The sequence below is a fragment of the Oryctolagus cuniculus genome, chromosome 12 (genome assembly GCF_964237555.1).
Source record: "Oryctolagus cuniculus chromosome 12, mOryCun1.1, whole genome shotgun sequence".
NCBI lineage: Eukaryota > Metazoa > Chordata > Mammalia > Lagomorpha > Leporidae > Oryctolagus > Oryctolagus cuniculus.
The window spans coordinates 76,938,971-76,958,100 of NC_091443.1; the positions used below are offsets into that span (position 1 = coordinate 76,938,971).

At 38.1% G+C, this 19,130-nt stretch overlaps 1 protein-coding gene across 1 annotated transcript in view; it reads left to right on the plus strand.

Annotated features, from left to right (window-relative positions):
- Positions 1 to 19,130, plus strand: part of UNC13C (unc-13 homolog C) — a 656,715-nt gene that overhangs the window by 239,939 nt on the left and 397,646 nt on the right. The window contains exons 8-9 of the mRNA XM_017348010.3: positions 11,065 to 11,292; positions 13,686 to 13,827. Coding sequence (XP_017203499.2) covers positions 11,065 to 11,292; positions 13,686 to 13,827 — 370 coding nt within the window. The remainder of the gene's footprint in view (positions 1 to 11,064; positions 11,293 to 13,685; positions 13,828 to 19,130) is intronic.

The following is a 19,130-nucleotide window of genomic DNA, read 5'->3' on the forward strand; positions in this document are numbered from 1 at the left end:
TAGGAGCATAGTGATACGTCCCATACTACCCTTCCTCCCGCCCACGCTCCCCCTCTTCCTCCTTCCTCTCTTATTCCCTCTCTTAAGTTTTCCAATGATTACTTTCAGTTTACTATCTATCTGACAGTGTCTTAGCCTCTGTGCAGGCATTGGAAGCAAAAGGTCTTGAATTAGAATGTGAGATATGAACGTAACTTGCTGGATATGTGACATTGGGTGAATTTCTAAAAAAAAAAATTTTTGAGGATCCCTGGTTCTGATTTGATAACATTTATCTTGGAGAACTACTGGGGAGGATAAATGAAATGATACTTGAAATGTGCTTAGTCTGGCCAGGCTTCTTCCTTTCATACTTCTGAATGAATTCATGCCAATTCAACTCCTATGGCAAGTTTTCTTAGGAATCTTGAGGAATGCCAACATATCACACTCTAAATTACATATATAATTGACTATTAACTGGTGTATTTTTTTGGGTGGTGTCCATGGACCTCACTAAAAAAAAAATGCCAAATTAATTTACTTAAACATGGTTGTTCATTGTACCTACTGCTTTTATCCATACCTACATGCTGTCCCATTTAATGTTTAAGTGATGCAGGCAATATAAAGTTTATGTCTTGCCCAAAATTGAAGACAGAAGAAAATGATAAAATGAAGATTCACTCAGGAGTGCTGTCACAGCTGTTTAGTGTTGTCAAAATCACATATATTCCAGTTTCCTCTATGGAATTAGTATTCTCCCTACACAGTCATTTCAGATCGAGGCTGTGCTAATGATAATTATTGCCTTCTTTATTTTGAAAAGAGGTGGTAGCATTTCTTATAAAAAAATTTATAGCAGACTGACTTGACATTACTCATCCAACTCACTTGCAAAATCTCATAATCTTATTAAAATTCAGTTCACTTATTTAAAAGGCGAATTGCAACATATCTTAAGAAGTATGCATATTAATGGATTAGTGTTTGAGAAAATAAATAGAATGTTGCCTTCTAGGAGCAGAGGACTTGAATGCTTTAAGGAAAAAGAAAGAATGGAGATCATTGTCAGGAGAGTGTGAGGAGTCAGATGGGTTACTATATGGTCAGGAGATCCCAGTGGAATTTGGGGTGTAAAATACTTGCTTCCTTCCCCAAAAAACATTATCTTTAGCAAGAACACAGGCTGCCCTCATTCCTTTGGAATCTCCACATTTACCATGAGAATGGCAAGGAAGCTCCTCCAGAGCTCACAGCTTATTGTGAAAACAAGTTATCTACCCCACCCTTAGCAGGCCAGACAGGGTGCAGAATTTTGAATGATGTCTTTTGATGTTTTTCTGTCCCTGCCTGGTAACTGAATGCCAATCTAATCCTCAGTTTTTTATTTTTTTTTCCTTCGAAATTGTACTTAAAGCCTGCTACCACCAGTCCCCTTTGGGTTTTCCTTTCTTGGAAGCCCCCCGTCATGCCACTCTGTCTGGAGGTCCTTGATTCTAATAAATACTTTTAAATCTCTTTGCTGACCGCTTGGAAATTCTTCTTCCATGTGAGACAAAGAACCAAGGTAACAATAATTTCTCCACCCCCATTGAAAGGAAAGGCCACCACAAAACACACCAAACACCTGAGTAAGGGAAAAGGTTTATTGTGAGGGAAGCCCAACAGGCTGCCTCCGTGTGCACAGCCTGTACTGGGAGAACAGGTCTTATATAGGTTTGCAGAGGTAAAGGAGTGGGAGCGGCCAATCCTGTTAGGGCGGGGGTGGAGCTGACACTTGTGATCCGGCTATTGGGTCACCTGACTTCTAGTGAGCCAGGCTGGGTTTAGGAAGATGGCACCATTTTACTAACAGCCCTTTTCCCGAAACAAGATGAACTTCTTCCTCTTTTAGTCTTTCAGAAAGGAGAGAGAGCATCATTCATCAAATTTAGAAACACCTTCAGAATCTAGCTCTTTTTCTTAAAATCAGTATGTGCTTTTGATCTTTATTAAATCAATTGTGCCATCAAAACTGATCACTGAGAATATTCACTAAATTGGAAGAATAAAAAATAGTAAAGAACAGTGAAGGTGGGCAGGGGTATTTTCTTTAAAAATCCCTCCCCTTGGCCGGCGCCGCGGCTCAATAGGCTAATCCTCCACCTAGCGGCGCCGGCACCCCAGGTTCTAGTCCCTGTCGGGGCGCCGGATTCTGTCCCGGTTGCCCCTCTTCCAGGCCAGCTCTCTGCTGTGGCCAGGGAGTGCAGTGGAGGATGGCCCAAGTACTTGGGCCCTGCACCCCATGGGAGACCAGGAAAAGCACCTGGCTCCTGCCTTCGGATAGGCGCAGTGCGCTGGCCACAGCGCGCTGGCTGCGGCGGCGGCGGCGGCCATTGGAGGGTGAACCAATGGCAAAAGGAAGAGCTTTCTCTCTCTCTCTCTCTCTCTCTCTCTCTCTCACTGTCCACTCTGCCTGTAAAATAAATAAATAAATAAATAAATAAATAAATAAATAAATAAAAATCCGTCCTCTCTTTTTCCCTAAAATCAACACTTTCACACTGTTCAGTAGATTTTGGCAAGTATATATTTTCAACTTCATAGCTTTGTATAGCTAGGGATAAAATTTGCAATTATCCCCAAAGAATCAGCAAAGGCTTCCTTAAGAATTTTTTCTCTTTTGTTATTTTAAGCAAGAAATAGGTAATGATAATGCCATGCTTGAGATAGCCCCATGTATGACAACACTGAAGAAAAGCAGAGAGTTGAAAAGTCCAGAGAAATCTGCATTGGAAGGGGTAGCTAATTAAGCATGCTGTAGATGTAAGAAGTTTCCGGTGGTTTTCTTTTTAAAATCGTTGTTCAAGCTGTTTGAATACCTCTAGGGAAAATTCAACATTGTGGTAAGGCGGTTTAACTCATTATTAGAAGACTCTAGCACCTAAATTAAAATGTAAACTGAAAACTACCTCCTCATAATCTCTACGCATTAAGGCATATCTTATCTCCTGAGAAAATATTTAATAAGCTGACTTCCATATGTGTATGTGATAGTTTTTCAGGTATTAAAAATAATTATCTCATCTTCTAGAATGCTCATTATTTTACTGATTTTTTTCTGAAATCACTGCTGGTGATCCACACGTATACACACACACACACACACACACCCCCGAGAGGACATATCCATGCAAAAGAGAGCGTATACACAATTACTTCAACTGATTTGAGTTTGCTGTTTCATTCACATATAGTGTAAGGTCTGTGTCTTGCACACATTCAGTCAAGTGAAACTGAAGGGATTGTAACATGCCGTTCCCAACATCAATGCTTCCTTGCAGGTTCGAGGGGCCTGGAACTGTCCAATGTGAGTTCTACATACAGCCTCATCTCTGGTCCTCCTAGCTGATCTGATCTGATGGTTCCTGGAAGCTCCTGCTGTCCTGACTCAAGACTGACTGCCATAAGGTGGTAGGTAGGACAGAGAGGACAAAAGGAACCACAGAGAACAATCTGTGAGAACGGAGAACTGATTTACTGCCCTTTCCGTTCCAAGCCAGCGACAGCGGCCAGAGTCCACCTGCCCTTTCTTTAATTAGTTCATTTGTGTCCTGTCATTTAAAAAGACATTTAATTCTTTTTTGCTAAAAGCACCTGGCAGTGGAATAATTGAATTATAGAAAATGGAGGAGTGAATTATAACCTAAGTCATGTTAATATTAACCAGTATAGAACTTTCCTGAGCACTATGTTGGCAGTTTTAAACTAGGTAAATCATTAAAAAAGAAAGAAAAAGCATGTTGGCTAGGATGAGGCTATATGCAGAATGAGACAGATAAAAAAGAGAGATCATTTATTAAGTATTTTCCTTGATTATTGTTTCAATATAGAAAAAAAAAGGAGTGGATGTTTGGCACAGGGCTTGAGACACTGCCTGGGACACCTGCCTTCGATGTTGGAGTCTCTGAGTTTGAGAGACCCTGCTCAGCTTTTGACTCCAGCTTCCTGCTAGTATGCACCTGTGAGGCCTGCTAAGTAACTGGTTCCCTGCCACACACATAGGAGACCAGTACTGAGTTCCTGGCACCTGGCTTTTGTCTGGCCCAGCCCTAGTTGTTGTGGGCATGTGGGGAATAAGCCAGCCAACTGGTTTTTCTATCTTCCCTTCCTCCCCTCTTTCAAATAAATAAAAGTAGTTTCAAAATAAAAAGGGCAACAGCCCCAGAAATTGGAAAAAAAAATAATCAGGGTACCTAATGCATCTGGATTATACTTCTTTATATGTCTCTGAAGAAGGAATTCTAGAGTCCCACTGAATAAGCATTCTGCCCAATTTTAATTCCTAACTGGAAATTTTAAGTACCTACACATTAGGATAAAAACTCTTTCACCAAAAGTTCAGTGAATCAGCATCTTGCAAGACCTGTTCTTTAGTTCTGTGCATTTCCCAGTGACTTTATGTTAGGCTTCTGTTTCCTAATGTAAACAATTAGAAATTCATGTTAAGAAAATCAGACTCCATACTCTTGCTTGAAAATGAGATCTTGATTCCCTCTGTTTTGTTGTGAAGTTATTGCCACATTTAGCAGCCATGCTCTTTTTTTTTTTAACTTTTATTTAATGAATATAAATTTCCAAAGTACGACTTATGGATTACAATGGCTTCCCCCCCATACCGTCCCTCCCACCCGCAACCCTCCCCTTTCCCACTCCCTCTCCCCTTCCATTCACATCAAGATTCATTTTCGATTATCTTAATATACAGATCAGCTTAGCATACATTAAGTAAAGATTTCAACAGTTTGCTCCCACACAGAAACATAAAGTGAAAAATAATAGATGATTTTTTTAAATGATGATGAAATCAGATCAGACCTATTGTCATGTTTAATCCCAGTGAGAATCAAGTTGGGAATTGCTAATTTCTTTTTTTTTTTTTTACAGAAGATCAGTTTAGTATACATTAAGTAAAGATTTCAACCGTTTGCACCCCCATAGAAACACAAAATGAAATATACTGTTTGAGTACTCATTATAGCATTAAATCTCAATGTACAGCACATTAAGGACAGAGATCCTACATGAGGAGTAAGTGCACAGTGACTCCTGTTGTTGACTTTACCAATTGACACTCCTGTCTATGGCATCAGTAATCTCCCTATGCTCCAGTCATGAGTTTCCAAGGCTATGGAAGCCCTCTGAGTTCTCCGACTCTTATCTTGTTTAGACAAGGTCATAGTCAAAGTGGAGGTTCTCTCCTCCCTTCAGAGAAAGGTACCTCCTTCTTTGAAGACCTGTTCTTTCCACTGGGATCTCACTCACAGAGATCTTTTTGCCAGAGTGTCTTGGCTTTCCATGCCTGAAATACTCTCATGGGCTTTTCAGCCAGATCCGAATGCAGCCATGCTCTTTGAAGACAGCAGATATTTGTAAATATTGAGCCCCTCCTGTGGCTGGGAACTTTATTCTGGTCTTTCAGAGCTAGAAAATGTAACCAATGTACTTCCTAGAATTAACCCTGTTTCCTGAACCATGGCTTACATGAACAGATGTGAACACCTATCCAGGGCACCTTGGACAGTTGGTGCTCTCCACAGCACTTACACAGGGTATGACTATGTGGTGAGGGCTCAACAAGCTTTGAAGTAGGATTCTGTGTATCCAGTGCTACACAGGAGACACCACAGTCCTTATTTCCATGCGAATTATCATTCGTTTACGTACAGGCCCTGAGTGATCCATGTTAATTAAACAGTGGATGAAATCATGAGAAATACAATGAGAAATAGCCTGTGATGGTTTAAAGGTAATTTTTCCATATGTGCGTACACTATTAGAGGAACTGCTAAATGAGCTGGCTGTGAATCCAGATTTACTGATTTTATTGGCTTTAGACAATTTAGTATCTTGTAAAAAGAATCAAATGAATATCACAAGCAGATTTACAGCATAGTTCTCTGAACTCCCAGCGTCATATTTTTCCCAACATAAATAAATATGTAACATTGGTTCTATGAAATACATGGAAAGTTTTTGAATTTTAATTTTTAGTTATTCTGCACTTTCTCTTCTGGTTCCCCTTTCTTGTAGACATTCTATGCTGCCTACACATTGGCTTCTCAGAGTTCCCCACCATGATGACCCCTCAAGACCTGCTATTTATGAAGCCAATCCACTAATATACCTTAAATACCACCATCCCCTGTCTCAACATGTTACTCCATTGACTTCAACAACAGCAAGATAGAAGTGATCTGATACATTAAATTGGGTAAAATGGAATCAACAATTACCTTAATACAATAGTTGGTTCCTTAACCTAAAGGAGTAGACTAATAATGATGGGGCATTTTCAAGAATAAGGATTGGCTGTTAAAGAGGAACTAAGAGCATGTGTACGCCTTCCACATTGCCATAGAAGTATTCTATGTAACATGCTCATGGGATGTCAGTGTGTGTGTGTGTGTGTGTTTCATAGTCTGTACAACTTTAGAAAGATCTGGCTTCCAGTCCTGTTGCTGCATGAATTTTTTGCAGTCTCCCTGGTCATCATTTTCTTCATATGTGAAAAGAGTGAATAAATACTTGTCCTTGCCTCCAGCTGAAAACCACTAGGAACGCGTTTGTAGTGTTTTTACCGGTTACTATGAGGGAGAGCACACACCCGGGTGAACTGGATGACATCTCAGAAAGATGACGTTGGAACAGAGAGATTTACTCTGCATGCAGTGTTGTCTGGAAGTGAAGACAAGTCCATCATCTAAGACCTTCAAAAATCTTCTCTGGAATAGAAAGGCAGATTAGAGTGAGGCTAGTACTGTCCTTGGCACAGAAACACTGGTCGCTGGCGTTAGTCAACAGAAGGTATTGGTACTTAGTAGTGTACCCAGTGATCATGTTTCTCTCTGGGCTCAGACAAAGTAATGAAGTGACTTTGTGTGCCTGCCTTCAACCTTGCCACACAGTGAGCATTGTTGTTCTGGAATACGCTTCATCCACGAGAAGGACAGCATGCCTAAGCTGTGAGTGTCAGATCAGGCTCAAATAACACTGCTGATAGTTGTGTAGGCCAAGTTGTCACATGTCATTGGCTATTTATGAAAAAAAAAAAAACCACAAATAAAAATTAAAATGTTAAAATTTGTGTTTTATACATTTTTTGAAAAAGATATAAAGGCATTGAAAAGAAGGGTAATTGGGGGAGCACAGAGCTAACACAGCATCATCTCCACTCCATTTCTGATAGCAGAAGTGGGCAGCTCTCCCCTTTTAAGGAACCATACTTCATGCTGGGTCCTCATGTGGTGGGACAGACAAGAGAGTGAACTTTGGCTGTTTTTAAACAGCACTGTCCCATTCTTGATGGTTTTCCCCCAGTGCCCTAACCAGCTCCCAAAGGCTCCACCATGTAACATAATCATGTTGGGGATTAATTTTCAATGTACTGATTTGAGTGGGCCACAGACATTCCAATCATACCAGTTATTGGGTAGTGGATCAGGATTCACAATCAAGAAAGTCTGCCTCTATACCCAAAGCACCATTGGCTACTATGCACTTTTGTCCTCTATAAAAGAAATTGTCTCAATGTATTTCTCTCACTTATAGTTGGAGTTATGTCCTCATCTTATGCTGATTATGAAATGCATGTGATATTCAGGTCAACCCAATTCTGCTTCCTAACAGTGGGCACCTAGCCTTTGTGTTACGAGAGCTCCAGATCTGAAGCCAAGGGCCAATTGTAGTTTGTCTCTTCACAAGATATATCCCACATTATATTTAAACATGTTTACATTGGATTTATTCTCATTTCATTCAGGATCATGGCCTTCTGGTCAGATCTTACAAAAAGTTCATTATGTGTTAATTTAAACCCAGAACCAAATTAAATACTCAATCACGGTAATAATTTTTTCTTGGATTTCCCCAGGAAATGTTTTATTTTCTTTATGTACTGAGAATATCCTATTTTCCAACAGTGCACTAGATACTTAGAGTGCACATTAGGGAAAGGGTGTCTAGCCTAGTGGATAAGATGCTGAATCTTACTTCTGAGTACCTTAGTTTGACTCCTGGCTACAACTCCTGACTCCAGCTTTATGCCAGTGCAGACCCTGGGAGTCAGGAGGGGTTCTTCCTCCCATGTGGTAGACACAGAGTATATTCCTAGCTCCTGGATTTGATCTTGGCCCAAGATTGGCCCCTGGTATGTGAGGAATGAACAGCAGCAGGTGCGATCTCTCTCTCTCTCTTTCTGTTTATACATCTATATCTGTATCAATATCTACATCATCTATATCTTTATTTATCTTTATATATCTCTGTTTCTGCCTTTCAAACACATAAATATTCTTTTAACGAATACATATTTAATAGGGGTTAGCCTTACAGACTAGCATGAGAGGTAGATGAAAATGCAGGTAGGAATTTACTGGTGATTGTTAAAATAATCAAGATTTTTATGAGACAGTTGCTTAAATCAGCCATGTTAAGGATATTCACATCACAGAAGTCTGCTAATGCTACAAATCAGGTTTAAGTTACTTTTTTTTTTTTTTTTTATTTTCTGTAGGAGAGGAAAGAATATGTGACCTTTAAGATTAAGAGACTTCTATTTTCTTTTAAGGAGGAGATTTGCTTATATGCTTAGCATGGTGGGTAATAAGAGTGTGGTAGATAACTTAAAGTACAAACGTTTTGGGACAGCTGTCGAGAAAAATAAGAAAAAAGAGGAACTGAGATCAACTGAGAACACTAGAGTTGTTATACATATATAGATAATGCTTTGGAAATATACTAAAATGATAAATTTGCCATGTAAAGTTGATGACATATAGATATTTTGGGTGATAAATAAAAATTGTAAAAGATTAAAAGTTTTGTAGTTGTCCCATAAACTATTTAGTAGAGAACCTATTTGACTTGTACAGAGTTAGTTGGCTTATGTCTGATGTTGAATTCCCTTTCTGTTTTAATGTCCATTATTGTGTTTCTGATCTGTCAATTAAGTGTTTTTAAGAGTAGCAGTGATGTATTTTGTTTGGATAGCATGTTATATTTTACAAAATATTTCACTGTACCCCATCTCCTTGACCTTCTTTGCTGTTGATATCTGTTTCCTGTTGGCATATTACTGCACTTCAGGGAAACTACTGCACCTTCTACTTTGTAGGCAGACTCATACATGCAAGTTTAAAGTGACCTCTGATTATAAAACAAGGCTGAAGGAAAATAATACCCTCAAATGCATGAGAATTCTTGACAAATCGCAACTATTAAGAAACAGTGTGATTTGAAAAACAAGGAAAGATATGCAGATTTAATAACTACAGGAAATTGAAAATAGTAGATCAGTGACAAAAATTAATTATCTCTAATACATATGAAAATCAATCGAAGTTGACTCACTTTTATTGTCTTCAGATAAAAGTATGTAAGTAGGACAAGCATTTGGCTTAGTAGTTAAGACACCAGTTAGGGTACCCACCTCCCAAATTGGAGTGCTTTGGTTTGACTCCCAGCTCCAGCTATTGCTTCCAGCTCCGTTATAATTTGAACTCTAGGAGTTAGCAATGATGGCTGAAGTGATTGGTTTCCTACCACCTATGTGTGAGAACTGATTTGAGTTCTCAGCTCCTGGCTTGGTCTCTGGTTATTGGGGGTGTTTGGGGAGTGAAACAGTAGGTGGGAGCATGCATTCTCTTTTTCTCATCCTCTGTTTCTTAAATAAAAAAGAAATAAAAGATGTTTAAAACTGTAAAAGCAAAAAAAAAACTTAAAGCTGTAAATCTTTTATAGAAATAACAGCTTAAAAAATAAAAACTTAAGTCCCTACTAAAATGCTCTTCCTGGATTGTTAATTTTAGTCTATGAGTCTGTCTACTGTCTGCGCATATTAGAATTGATACTCTACTCCCACACCAAGGGCACTGATGAAAAAATTCAAAGATATTCATCAAGATTTCTTAATTATTTTTTGAAGGACTAAAGAGGCAGTCATTAAGAGCAGAATTGTGATTCCTTTGGATGGAAAATCATTATACATTCTGCGTTTGACTTTGGAAGCTATTGCTTGAATTGACTTCTATTGTATGGGCAGTTAACTAGGCTGTTTCATGAATTTAGAAAAATTATCCAAAACATATTTAATTCTACAAGACTTTAGCACTTCTACCCAGAGTCTTTAGATATACTAGTAGCCACAATAACAATAGGTGTTTAGAAGCTGGGATTTGAAAAGGATCATTTTATGACAATATTCATGCACAGAGCATCCTTAGAAAGGCAATCAAACACCAAACTTTTGGAGTCTTTTGAATTTTGTGGGTAATGTCTTCCAGCCAAGACTGTCTTCTATATGTAATGAATACTCTATTAGCTGAAGAAAACTGTGACTAGTGGGTAGCTCCAACTATTTAATCCAGCCTAGGCAAGTTTTACTGTTTAAGAATCTCATTGTAGGCCATAAATTGTTGTGTAGCAGGTGGAGCCAGCACCTGCAATAGTGACATCCCATATGGATGCTGGTTTGTGTCCTGGCTGCTCTACTTCCAATCTAGCTCCCTGTTAATGCACCTAGGAAAGCAACCAGAGGTTGGTGCAAGTGCTTGAGCCCCTGTTGTCCATGTTGGGAGATCTGGATGAAGCTCCTGCTTCCTGGTGTTCATCTAGCCCATCTCTGGTGGTTGCAGCCATTTGGAGAGTGAACCAGTGGATGGAAGATCTCTGTCTCTCTCTCTCTCCCTCTCTCTCTGTAACTATGCCTTTCAAATGGATAAATATATACCTTTATAAATATTTCATTATATGCATTCTTTTTGAATTTTGTTTTGAAAATTCAAGCCAAAATATTGCACAGCGTGGATTTCTTCCAATAATACAGTGGGGAAACTGGACATCACAAAGGTCAATTTACTTGCAATAACAAAATGAGGGCAAGTTGTTTGACATTGCAGCCAAGTAATTTGTTTCCAAAAAAGGCCACCCTGAATTCTCAGGGTAAAAATATTGTTTCATTCTCATATCGCTCCTTCTCTTTTCCCTCATACCTTCGTAAAGTAGCTGCATGTATGTCCTCATCACTTGAATTTTCCATTACAGGAGCAGCAGAAAAGAGTTCCAAGCATGGTGCTGAAGACAAGACTCAGACCATTATTACAGCCATGAAAGAAAGAATGAAGATCAGGGAGAAGAACAGGCCAGAAGTATTTGAAGTAATTCAGGAAATGTTTCAGATTTCGAAAGATGATTTTGTACAGTACACAAAGGCAGCCAAACAAAGTGTTCTGGACGGGACATCTAAGTGGTCAGCAAAAATCACTATTACAGGTAAAAACTTGTCTTCTTCAAAAATTGTATTCCACATTGATATGTTTATGTATCTTGGAAAAACACTGCTAATAATAATGATAGGTAAGCAATCTTATCAATATTGACAAGAGGTCTGGATGCTTCTTCAAATTTATAAAATATGTGCTAGGTAATTGTAATAATTTCCATCTGTCTTAGTCTTTACAAGAGTTATTTCATAGGAAAACACTACCTGTTTCTCAACACATTCATCAGGTCCCTGCAGTTTACAAAGATTTGACTTGCTGCCATCTGCAATTGATAAATTAAAGACAGCCAATAATCTCTTCAGTTGTCTTTCTTTTTTTAATGAGAAAGCATGTTACTTACTCCTGATTCAGTATTCCTCATTCATTTGGTCTTCCAGTAAAGGCAGTTTGGGCTGAATGATATCTTGTCATTTGTACTTCTGAAGTTGATTGTAATACAAACAGCAAAGTACCTATGTATTGTGTCAACATTTACCAAACCTCTTAAATTATTCATACTGGATTTACAAGGTAAAATAAAGGTCCTCCTTTTACTAGGTTGAGTTGCTCATAACTGAAAACAAACTCATAAATAACTAAAATGGAAATCATAGACCCTTGAATTGTTTTGGCTATTTGTTCCCATATTGTATATAATTCTCATCTCTCTATTCAATGTATACAGTAATGTGTATATGCACATATAATTAATACATATATGCATGCAAATGGCTACAGTTGATTAGAGATAGAAGCCAGTGTTACCTAAAGGAGAATTTAAAACTTTCAGATAACATTGTATGTTTGTATCATGTATGTGTTATATGCTAACTTAAAGTATGTTTATTATGGAATAGATAAATCTAGCTAGTTAGCAAATGCATTCTCTCACGTAATTATCATTTTGTGGTGAGATCATATTCTCTTTGTTTTTCTAGACTATGACACATTGACATTAACTGTAGTCACCTTACTATACAATAATCTCTTGAAATTGTCTCTCTTAACTGTAGTTATGTATCCTTTGACCAACTTTTCAGTTCCTCTTCCTTCTAACCCAGCTTCTGGAAAACACCATTTTATTTTCTACTTTTATGGGATCATCTATTTTAAATTCCACATATGAGCAAGATGATGCAGTATTTGTCTTTCTGTGTCTGGTCTATTTTTTTTTTTATCATCATGTCCTTACATGCTATTCAAAGTAGCAGGTTTCATTTTCTCTTATTTTTGCTTAAAAATGGGCCAAAGGTTTGAGTAAACATTTCTCAGAGAAGTCATACAACTGCCAACAGGTATATGAAAATATGTCCAGCATTAATAATTACTAGGGAAATGTGCATCAAAAACAGAATAAGATATCACCTCATACCTGTTATATTGGCTGTTATCCAAAAGACAGGAGATAATATGTTGTTGGGGATATGGAATAATGGAACCCTTGCACATTATTGGAGGGAATGTATGTTAGTACAGCTCTTAAAGAAAACAAATGAAAGTCACTCAAAAATTAAAAATAGAATTAAGATATCTAGCAGTCTCACTACTGAATATAAATCCCAAAGAAATGAATAGAGTATGTTGAAAAGACATCTGTGCTTCCATGATTATTAAAACAGTATTCACAGTAGCCGAGAGAGAGATTCAACCCAATTGTCCATCAGTAGAATCATGGATAAGGCAAATATTGAATATATACACACAAAAAATTGCTATTTGTCGCTCCCCCTCTTCGTGGAGGAACGACACTAAACCCTACACTGTTCTTTGGTCTGCTCAGCCCTTCCCGGGTTTGCTGCTGGTCCTTCCCGGGTTGGCTGCCGACCCCTCCACCTCCGTGGAGGAGCAGTACCCCCTGCCACTTTCCCCGCTTCCGCAGGGGAGCGGCACACCGCCGGTGCCGGCCGGCTCTCTCGGGGGCTGCTCAGGTGTTCCTTCAGATGTTCCCTGGTGCATGTTGTCTCTCTCCTCCTTTATAGTCCTCTTCCACCAATCCCAACTCTGCTGCCCACACGCCAAGCACACTGCTCTCCTCCAATCAGGAGCAGGATCAGCTCCTGCAGCTCATCAGTCAAACTGGCGAGAGGCAGCTGCGTAGAAGTTTACTCCTCCCCAGCGCCATATTGTGGGAGAGCAGATGCATAGAGTAAGTCTTAATTCCAGTAACTTAGTCTAGTCTCAGTTGCTCCCCACAGCTATTCAGCCATAAAGAACAAAAGGAAGAGTTTCTTGGTTGGTGCACTTCTTTAATTCAATAGTTCCTTAAGATCCCAAGACTTGAAGCAATGGAAATGCATCTGCAAGCCCATTGGGCAAAATGATAGCAAATGTATTCCTTAAATTATAATTTTTTGTTTCTGGAAAAAAATCTTTATATTGAAATGTTCCTTTGGTTTATTTCAGTGGTTTCTGCACAAGGCTTGCAGGCAAAAGACAAAACTGGGTCCAGTGACCCATATGTTACAGTTCAAGTAGGGAAGAACAAAAGAAGAACTAAAACCATTTTTGGAAACCTGAATCCAGTATGGGATGAGAAGTTTTATTTGTGAGTATATAATACGTTACTATTACAAATATTAAAATATCTTGAGTATAAATGTGACAGACATACAAAGTATACAAGTGGTAATTACCTCAAATTTTAATGGTTTCAGGACAACATTATAAAAAGAGTGAAATGGATGTTTGCACTTAGGACTCTCATAATAGTTGTCATTTTTTTCCTATGTCTTTTGAAGAAAATGTATAAAAAAGAATACTTCATACAAAAATAAAAATGACACAGTTATGGTCAGTTTTCAGGAGAAAAAAAGTAAAGGTTCACAAAATGATCTCTAACGTGAGATGACGCAGCATAGCCAGGAGTCTCCAGGGTTCCTTCAGCGGCATCTTGCCACCCGAAGATGGCTCTCAATGACCACAGAAGGGCTTCGAGGAGGACCTGACCCTGCCCTTGGAAGAGAACCTAACCTGCCCTAATTCTGTTGCTTCGGTTGTTGATGATGGCTTTAATGAACTCTTATTCTCTGTGAGAACATTACTGTTTAAACCTCTGAAATCTTGTGCCTAACAGCAAAAAAAAAAAAAAAAAAAAAAGATTTTTCTCTCAAGGGTCCTTTTCTCTCACTCTTCTTTAGAGAAACAAAAACAGAACTTTCTATTACCATTTCATAGAAATGAAAATATCCAAGTGTTTTTTTTTTTTAAAGATTTATTTGGGGGGCCGGCATGGTGGTGTAGTGGGTAAAGCCACTGCCTACAGTGCTGGCATCCCATGTGGGCAACAATTCAAGTCCTGGTTGCTCTGTTTCCGATCCGGCTCTCTGCTGTGGCCTAGGAGAAGCAGTAGAAGGTGGCCCAAGCACTTGGGCTCCTGCATCCGCATGGGAGACTCAGAAGCTCCTGGCTCTTGGCTTTGGATCAGCGCAGCTGCAGCCGTTGTGGCCAATTGGGGAGTGAACCAGCAAATGGAAGACCTCTCTTTCTCTGCCTCTCTGTAACTCTGCCTTTCAAATAAACAAACAAATCTTTAAAAAAATTTATTTGGGAGGCAGAGTGACAGAGAGAGGAGGAGATTTGGGGATCTTCCTGTGCTGATTTACTATACAAATACCCACAGATAGCCCAGAGTGAGCCAGGCCAAACCCAGGAGCTGGAAACATTAACCAGATCCCCTCCACAGGTGATAGGAATCCAAATACCTGGGCCATCATTTGCTGTCTCCCAAGCACATTATCAAGAAACTGAATTGGAAGTGTAAGAGCCAGGACTTGAACAAGGCTCAATAATATGGTATCCCAAGCAGCAGCTTAACTCACTTGTAAGTGAACTTACAGGCAGTGCGTTTTGCTTTCTGCTTTGTTTGCAAATGGCTTAACAATGAATCTCAGTGGCATGCTAAGTAACAAACCCAGGGCAATCAGCTTATTTGAGCCTGCAGGCAGTAGCTTGAAAGAAGCAGATTTTCTCCTGTATATTGGCTGATGTAGGAAAGCAGTAAGAAATAAGTTTGGAAAATCACTTGAGAACAAATGGATGTTGCTATAGAATGATATAGGGAATTTGGATAGATTTTGCTTACAGACTTATGGGAGACACTAAAGATTCTTTTCTTTTTTAAAAGAAAGTAGGAAATTGATTGGTAGTTGCAAATTTAAATTCCTTATGAGACTGAGGAAATGAATAAAGCAGAATAAGGACAACAAAGGGGAGGGGTAGAGGCACCAGCATCAATACCTGGGCACCCCCAAAATGTTCTTCCTGCCCTTTTGCAAGTCAGCTCTCCTGACTGCCTTGTGCCAAGGCAATCCCTCACCTGCTCCCTGAGGCTATGGATTGCTTTTCGCTTTACATTTTCTAGAATTTCTAGAAAATTTCTTTCAGGCAATTCCCTTCATTCAACAATATTATGTAGAAAATCAGTCTACATTGTAGGGTATAACAAGAGCTGATTTTTTTTTTTTAATGGCTTGGTAGCATGCCACTGTGTAGATATGTCAGTCAGTTCATGCTTTCACTCCTTGATGGATATTTTGGTTGTTTCCAGTTTTTGGTTGTTAAAAACAAAGCTGTTAGAAATATTTCTTTATAAATATTTGTATGAACCTGTATTTTTATTTCTCTTTCATAATATCTATGAGTGGTATTGCTAGATGGTATATTCAAACTATTAACATATAATACTTAATATATTTAATACTTAATATTAAATACTACAAATTATAATATTATGTTACAATAATATTATAATTATATAAATTATAACATGAATATTATAATTATTTAATATATTTAATGTTTAATATTAATAATTTTATATTCTAGGTACTTTTCCTAACTAGTTATACCATTTTCTATTTCTACCAAGAATGAATGTTAGTTGCAATTCAAATCCATCCTCCCAATACTTGATAAGGCTAGTCTCTGAATTTTAGCCATTCTAGCTAGTGTATGATAGTATCCTATATGGTTTTAGTTTGCATTTCTCTCATGACCCATATCTTCAGCATCTCTTCTTGTACTTATGTGCTACCTATGTATTTTCTTTGATATGTGTTGATGCTGGCACTACAGACAGCGGCTTTACCCTCTAAGCCACAGCGCCAGCCCCATAAATTTAGTTTTAAGAACATAATAATACTTCCTACCCTGACCTCCCCCCAACTCCCAACCTCCCTTCTTATTTTTCTTTGAATTTTTACAATGCATATTTTCAACTTCTTTATAATCACAAGCTTCACCCACACGTAAAGAAAAAATTCAACAACTAGTGAGAAAAATCACTGTTCCTCAAGAGTATAGACAATGGCTATAAACAATAATCAAATCACAAAATACCAATTTCGCTCATTACATTTTTTGTACCCTCTATATTAGTTACCACAAATGAGGGAAAACATTATATTTGTTACTTTTTGGACTGGCTTATTTCACTAAGCATAATCGTCTCTCAGTTGTATCCTTTTTGTTGCAAAAGGCAGGATTTCACTGTTTTTTTATGACCAAGCAGTATTCCATCATGTATATATACTGCAATTTCTATATCGTCATCAGTTAATGGATATCTGGGTTGATTCCATATCTTAGCTATTGTGAGTTGCGCTGCTGTAAATACCAGGGGTACAGATAACTCTTTCATACTGATATCATTCCCATGGGTAAATTCCCAGGAGTGACATGGTTGGATCACATGTTGATCTGTTTTCAGATTTCTGAGGAATCTCCATACTGTCTTCCATAGTAGTTGTATGAGTTTACGTTCCCACCAATAATGCTTTAGGGTATGTTCCCCCCCCACATCCTTGACAGCATATGTTATTTTTTGATTTTTGGATGATAGTGGTTCTAATAGGGGGGAAGTGAAACATCATTGTGATTTTTTTTATTTACATTTCCTTGATGGCCATGATCCTGAGCATCTTTTCATGTGTCTGCTGCCCACTTGTATTTCATCCTTTTAAAAAATGCCTGTTCATATCCTTAGCCCATTTCTTAACAGGATGCCTTGTTTTGTTGTTGAATTTCTTGACCTCCTTATATCTTCTGGATATTAGTCCTTTATTAGATGTATAATTTGCAAATAATTTATCCTATTCTGTCAGGTGCCTGTTTACTTTGTTCAGTGTTTTCTTTGCCATGTATAGGCTTCTTAGCTTGATGTAATCCCATTTGTCTATTTGTGTCTTTCTTGCCTGTGCTGCTAGGGTCTTATCCACAAAGTCTTTGCCTATGCCAGTGTCCTGCAGGGTGTTCCCTATGTTTTTTGTCTAGTAATTTGGTAGTTTTAGGTCTTAGATCCAGATCCCTGATTCACTGTGAATCTTGTTTAATCTCTTTATACAGAGATCCAGTTTTCCAAATGTCATTTGTTGAAGAGGCTCTCCTTCCTGCAAGGAGTGATTTTAGCTCATTTATCAAAGATTAGTTGGTTGTAGATGTGTGGATTAATTTCTGGTGTCTATAATCTGTTCCATTGGTTGATGTGTTTATCCTTCTGCCAATAGAAACCTATTTTGATTATAACTGTCCAGTTATGTCTCTTGAAGTTGTCCAATTTTTTCACTAATATTGTTTCTATTTATTTTTTCTTTTCTTCTCTTTCATTCTGTGTTTCATTTCATATTATTTGTATTGCAATGAATTATATTTGCTTTTCTTCCATATGTGCAATTTGCTACATATTCAAGCCACTTTATTTTTTATATCAGATATTTTATTTTCTGTTTAACTTGCCAAATATGCAATATTCATAGTAACTGTTTAGGTGTCCTTGACTGCCCATTCAACCTTTGTGTTCATTTCAATTTTGATTTCTATAGTTTCTCCTCATTGTATGTTATGATTTATGCTGCTTTGCATAATTAGTCATTTTAGATTCAATTCCAGACATTAAAAATATTATCTTGTCATTTGCTGAATATTTTGGGATCTTATAAGTATTCTTGAGTTTTATTCTGGATAGAGTTAATTTGCATGGGAAGTACATAGTAGTTGTGTAGTTCATTGAATCTTGCATGTAGCGCCTGTTAAATGAGAATAATATAGGTTAATTATTCCCCACTATGCAGGCAAGAGTCTTCCACTCTGCCCATTGACTCATGAGTTTTTCTATTCTGTCCAGTGGAAATTAGTACTATTTCTGGACCTGGGTGAGTGTTATAGCTAATGCTTCAATGACTCTCATCTTAGCCTTGGGTAAATTCATCACATGCATGCCCTTATAATTACTCCACTGGTTTCTCAAGTAGAACTCTGTACAGATTGTTGAAATAGTTCCTCATTCATCACTCTTGTTTTCAGCAGGCTCTGTCACTTCTAGCTCCTGTGATTTTTTTTTTTCCCAAACCCTAAGTCTGTCTTTTAAACTCAGAGTCTTATCATTTCTGAGTTCTCTTTCCTGGCAGAGTGGATAGGAAACTCCCTCAAAAAGGGAGCTGAAGTAATCAAAAGGTTTTTTGTTGTTCTTTTGCTTTTCAGGCATGACTGTTCTCCGTTGTCAAAGCCTCACTGCATTGAAAACCATTGTTTCATGTATCTTATTCTCTTTGATGTTTCATGTGGAATGATAACTTGGGTCCATGTTATTCTCTCTTGATTGGATTAGAAAGCCTGGGCATCCAAATTTAATTGCTAATGAGAATAAATAAAACAATATGAGAGCCAGCACAAGACATGTCAAACAAATAGAACTTCTGGAGGCATTGGATCCAGTTATGGTCTGTGATAAAGTATTTATCCAAAGGAATTCGATTGTGAAATTATTTAATAGAGTACTCTAATCCTACCAAGACTCCTACACTTGGAAAAATAACCTTAGTAATAAGTGCAATGCATGGGGAGAAACTACCC